The sequence below is a fragment of the Eucyclogobius newberryi genome, unplaced genomic scaffold (genome assembly GCF_026437365.1).
Source record: "Eucyclogobius newberryi isolate DKJ021-1_F unplaced genomic scaffold, fEucNew1.0.hap1 SCAF_13, whole genome shotgun sequence".
NCBI classification, from domain to species: Eukaryota; Metazoa; Chordata; class Actinopteri; order Gobiiformes; family Gobiidae; genus Eucyclogobius; species Eucyclogobius newberryi.
Genome location: NW_027315757.1, coordinates 32,578,088 through 32,583,312, shown reverse-complemented (window position 1 = coordinate 32,583,312; position 5,225 = coordinate 32,578,088). Strand labels below are relative to the sequence as shown.

At 42.0% G+C, this 5,225-nt stretch overlaps 1 protein-coding gene across 2 annotated transcripts in view; it reads left to right on the top strand.

Annotated features, from left to right (window-relative positions):
* Window positions 1–4,036, top strand: part of plppr2a (phospholipid phosphatase related 2a) — a 46,916-nt gene extending 42,880 nt beyond the window's left edge. The window contains exons 4-7 of one of the 2 annotated variants that reach the window (XM_072443603.1): window positions 327–503; window positions 1,110–1,253; window positions 3,523–3,604; window positions 3,638–3,758. In XM_072443603.1, the coding sequence (XP_072299704.1) occupies window positions 327–503; window positions 1,110–1,253; window positions 3,523–3,579 (378 nt within the window). In that variant the 3' untranslated portion in view covers window positions 3,580–3,604; window positions 3,638–3,758. Of the gene's footprint in view, window positions 1–326; window positions 504–1,109; window positions 1,254–3,522; window positions 3,605–3,637; window positions 3,759–3,794 lie in introns of those variants that run through there. The other variant, XM_072443602.1, reaches the window with a different exon arrangement.
* Window positions 4,037–5,225: the final 1,189 nt, after the last annotated feature.

The window sequence follows — 5,225 nt, the reverse complement described above, 5'->3', positions numbered from 1 at the left end:
CACACACACACACACTTACACACACACACACACACACACACACTTACATACACACACTTATAATAATAATACTACTAATAACGGTCAAATGAACACTATTCACATCAGTTTTATGCATAAAGCGTAAGAAACTAAAACTGTTCAAAAAAGTTTGATGTCTGATTCTTATTACTTTTTGTATTTATTGATATCTTATTTTTAATACTTTTGACAACCCTAGTATGGATGAACTACAGCCACTGTTGCCATGGTCTCCCACACAAGCATCAGCTCCAGAGCTCTGACAGTTTCTCTGACCAGGCCGCACGCTCTCTCATGTTCTGCAGATGTACGTGACGCTGGTGTTCAAGACCAAAGGCACCCGCTTGACCAAGCCCACCATCAGCCTGACCCTGCTGTGTCTGGCCATGCTGGTGGGCGTGGTCCGAGTGGCAGAGTACCGCAACCACTGGGCCGACGTGCTGGCTGGCTTCTTCACTGGGGCAGCCATCGCCATCTTCCTGGTACAATATTATTTACACGCTTGTTTTTAAAAGGGTTCTGTTTTTTTAAAGGACATCTGTGAACAATTCTGAGCCTGTTGTGTTAAATCTATGGCTTCCTAATAAATTCAAGAGTGCGCTGAAAGTGTGAGGACTTTATGAACCTGTAAAACGATGCCTGTAACAATAGCATTTATGTCCAAATCGTACAATGGCTTGTTATTTTTACATCCTCTTTTCCCTCAGCCATATGTCCTCAGGTATCACCATCTGCTTTAGAAATACTTATGGGTACTTTGGTTTTGCCATGTACATACAGAGGTGTCAAAACTGCAGTACTTAAATCTTTCCACTTGACCTGTTTTTATGGGTGAAAAATGTTGGCTTGCACTTTGCTGTACGTAACAATGCCAAATGATTCCTTCTCCAGTAAAGTGCACAGCAGATATTCAAATACTGAGAAGTTGTTTACTCACCACAATGTTTTAAAGCTAGGATACACACTTTTTATTTGAGAAGATATTTGTTCAAGTTGTTGTTGTTTTATAGTCAGATTCATGCACAGTTCAGACTTATTTTTCAAGTCGTGTTGTTTGAAACTGACATTGGTTTCACGTGTCTCGGTAGGTGACCTGTGTAATCAACAATTTCCAGCGCCTTCAGGCCACCGGCCCTCCTGTCCGACCCCTGCGGCCTGACTCCATGCTCGGGGTTCCCATGGTGACGATGCCCTGTGTGGAGAGTCCTCTTGAAAAGTTAAGTGGTCCTCAGGTAAGGACCGACCGGGTAAGAGGCAGAACTGTAACTGTAACCTGATTATGTTGAGTTTTTGTTTCCCACACGGTCACAAATCCCTCCTGCACTCCTGACTTCACATGAATCCTTCAGCCCCTCAACTTTGTCTAAAGTGTTCACACAAGTTGTTCTTGTTTTGTGGCAAACATGGACATTTGTGTAACGGTAATTCACCCTGGAGAGACCCAGACGACACAAAAAGGACTGTTTAGCAGCTTTATTACGTGGGTTATTTGGCGCTCAGACCCCGGCGGAAGACACTGCGATCACGGGCACTCCATAATCTGTTTGTATTAGATGTCTCCCCCCAGGGCCTGGAGACTGGTGGTGGTAGATATGGTGAGAGGGTAGATGATGAGGATGAGAGGGATGCAGAGGAGGAGGAGGGGAGGTGGTGGGTCGCAGTACGGTCTGAAGCGGCCGAGCCAACTGAATGAGGGTTAATATCGGACCGGCTGTGCGCTGGGAGCAGAGGAGCGACGTGCCACGGAGAGGAGTGACTTGGGTGCGTTGATTGAAGATGGGGAGCAGTTACGAGGGGTGATGTCCCTGTCCTTAGACCCTCCTTTTCCATGGGAAACAGTAGAAACCTGGAGGAGTTCCGCGGTGAAGGAGCGATCTGAACTCCCACAGACAGTTTAGAGAAAGGGACAATGTTGCAACTTTGATCCTCAATCAAAACGAGTCTGAATGAGACCTAAGTCCCACTCCAATATTAAACACCAAAGAGCTTTAACATGTGCATCTAGTATCATAAAAACACAGTAATTTATGCTTAAGTAAATGCAATTTTGTGTCCAAAGTAAAGGACCAAACAGGACCCCATTATGGCGAATAAACGGAGTCCAACAAGATACAATTTAAAGTAGGACTGTGCAATTAATAGAATTTTAATAAAGTTGAGATCCAATTGCATGAGACTTTTTAATCGACAGCCAATCCTCTGTCAGTAAAAGCATGTGGTTTGGACAAGATGTACATTCTAATATTTGATCTATTATGGCTAGTTGCAACTGCAAGTGTCATTCTGTGCTGTGCTAAAAGTCATAATAAACAAGAACGTTCCTTGACACGGGTCTTTTCAAGAACAAATGTCGGCGAGGCTATGCCCTGTTGTCTGAACCACTAAACGTGATTTGTGAGATACACTGACCTGAAACTAGACAATCAATCCATCAAATAATCAAAACTTTATTTACAACCGCACATTCTCCATGACACCGACACAGGGACTAGACCAGAAACCCAAGGGACAAACTCTCACACTACTGCCAACCACTGCTCTTGGTACAGAAGACTCCTCCAGAGGAAACAGCTCTTAAAAATGATAAAATGGTCAAATTTATATAGCGTTTTTCTACCGTCAAGGCACTCAAAGCGCTTCACATCAGTCACAAAATCACACACACATTCACACACAATCACACACCAGTTGTTCACAGACACTGGCCAAGCTGCCTCTGACTGCAGCCCTGGACATGTTGTCCCTGCTGGGCATCGACCTCATAATCCTCCATAGATTGCTGCTCTATCTCCGGCTCATGGCCCTAGAACAGCCTGAGGACCATCATCAGCGTGCTGGGTACATAGATATACACACAAGGGGGTACTATTCCAAGTACTACCATTGTGTAAGGAGTGGTATTCAAAGTGAATCTTCTGAAAGATCACAACTTTTAGTCATCAGCCACCAATTCAACATTAGGGTCAATAAATGGCACTATATTTTAGGGAAATTAAACTACCTTGAATCTGGGTGAGAGACAATACTGCATAAACGAGCTTGTACTGGGCAAATCAATAATACTAATCGATGTTTGTTTTTTGGTTTCATATTAATACTGCTTTCTATGTAAAAAAAATAATAGCACATTTTTTACCCCTGAATTATACATTATAGTATAGTATAGTATAGTATAGTATAGTATAGTATAGTATAGTATAGTATAGTATAGTATAGTATAGTATATTGTTCTGGTTGGATTATAAAATGTGGGAAAGTAACATAGGGTAAGAAGAGTGGAATCCCAATGACGTTCTTGCTCTTAATTTAACTAAATATTTCATGTTTTGTCCGTTTGAGTTCTGATATATCCGTCAAGATACTTTTTTGTGTCAAAGTAGTCATACATGACTTTTCTCTTATACTCAGCGGGTGTGTCAGTGTCCTGTGCTGTGTCTCTGTCCCTAACCCTCTCCTGACGGCCTCTTTTCCTCTGTCCCACTCCCTCTCTCCTCTCTGCAGCATCCCTCCCTGTCCACTTCGTCCCCCGCTTACAACACCTATGTCCAGCCATTCTAACCTCTCTGGCCCTCACCCCTCTGACCTCTCCGACCCTCACCCCTCTGACCTCTCCGACCCTCACCTCTCTGTCCTTTGTTGCCTTAAGTTATTTCCATTCTGTTAGTTTTTTCTCTCTCTCTGTTTCCGCCCCATTCCAGTGCATTGCTCTTGATTATTCTTCTTTTCTTTACTTCTCTTCTCTCTTCCCCGCCACTTCCTGTCTCTCCCTGCAGACTCCGCGGGGCTCTGCGTACAGCGAGATCACATGACCATCAGCCCTATCGGTTCCCCGACAGCCTCGTTGTCCGCACACTGGCTCGCTCCACCTGCAGCGCAGCCTCGACGAGCCGACAAATGGGGCGCACCCGGCGCTGCACCGCTCCTACTCCACTCAGGTCTAGAGCAACTCGCAGGGGAACCGATAGGATCCCGACAGACTCTCTTTACTGGACGTCAGTGAAGGAACACACTATGAACATGCAATCTGTTCTTTATACCTTATTTTTTATATGAACTTAATCACTGGACACATATTTGTATCGTGCTGCAGAGTGAAAGTGCGGTTTGGAAGAGCACATGGAGAAAGGACTCGTTATGGACGACAAAGTACAACGTTTGGACTAAGGTTTTCTGTGACACAGGGACAAAAAAGGCCAGACTGCTGCCGAAGACAGATCATGCAACTTACATTTGTGTGATTCCACTGTTTAACATGTCGTTTGGTCAAAGAACATGTCATTCTCTAGATTTTAGAGATGCACTTTCTCTTCTTTTTCTCTTCTTTTTCTCTTTTATTTCTCATTTTTTTCTCATTTTTTTCTCTTTTCTCATTTTTTCTCCTCTCTTCTATCTCTTTTTTCCTCTCCTTTTTTCTCTTTTCTCTTTTTTTCTCCTTTTTTTCTCCTTTCTCTTTTTTTCTCCTTTCTCTTTTTTTTCTCCTTTCTCTTTTTATTCTCTTTTTTCTCCTTTCTATTTTTTCTCTTTCTTTTTCTCTTTTTTGTCATTTCTCTTTTTTCCCCTCTTTTTTCTCTTTTTTTCTCTTTTTTCCTCTTTTTTCTCCTTTCTCTTTTTTCTCTCTCTGTTTCTCTTTTTTCTCTTTTATTCTCCTTTCTCTTTTTTTCTCTTTTCTCTTTTCTTTCTTTTTTCTCTTTTTTCCTCCTTTCTCTTTTTTCTCTTTTTGTTCTCTTTTTTCTCTTTTCTCTTTTTTTCTCTTTTTTTCTCTGACATACATAAACTTAATGTTAAAAAGCTGCTGCTGCTGAAGCGACTGTTCGAACTGATTCAAAATTAGCTTTAGTTTGCAAGTTCAATAATACGATATGATCAAATAAAAGTACATCAACATGTAGATGCACCAGTAAATATTATTATTATGCAGATGTTCACCAAGCCACCAACTTTATGTGCTATTTTTCCGTCCCCACTGGTTGTCATGGTGTTGCGTTTAAAACATTTGATATTGTACGGTTCTGAAAATGTTGTTGCTATGAAACAGACTCAAACCATTCTTTTTATTCCTGTTTTAGCCAAGGTTTTCTTTTATTCTTTCTTTCCAAACTGTTTCCTAAGCCTTACCTGAACCACAACTTAAACCCTGACCTACTCTACCCTGAACCCTAATCTACTCTACCCTGAACCCTAACCTACTCTACCCAGAACCCTAA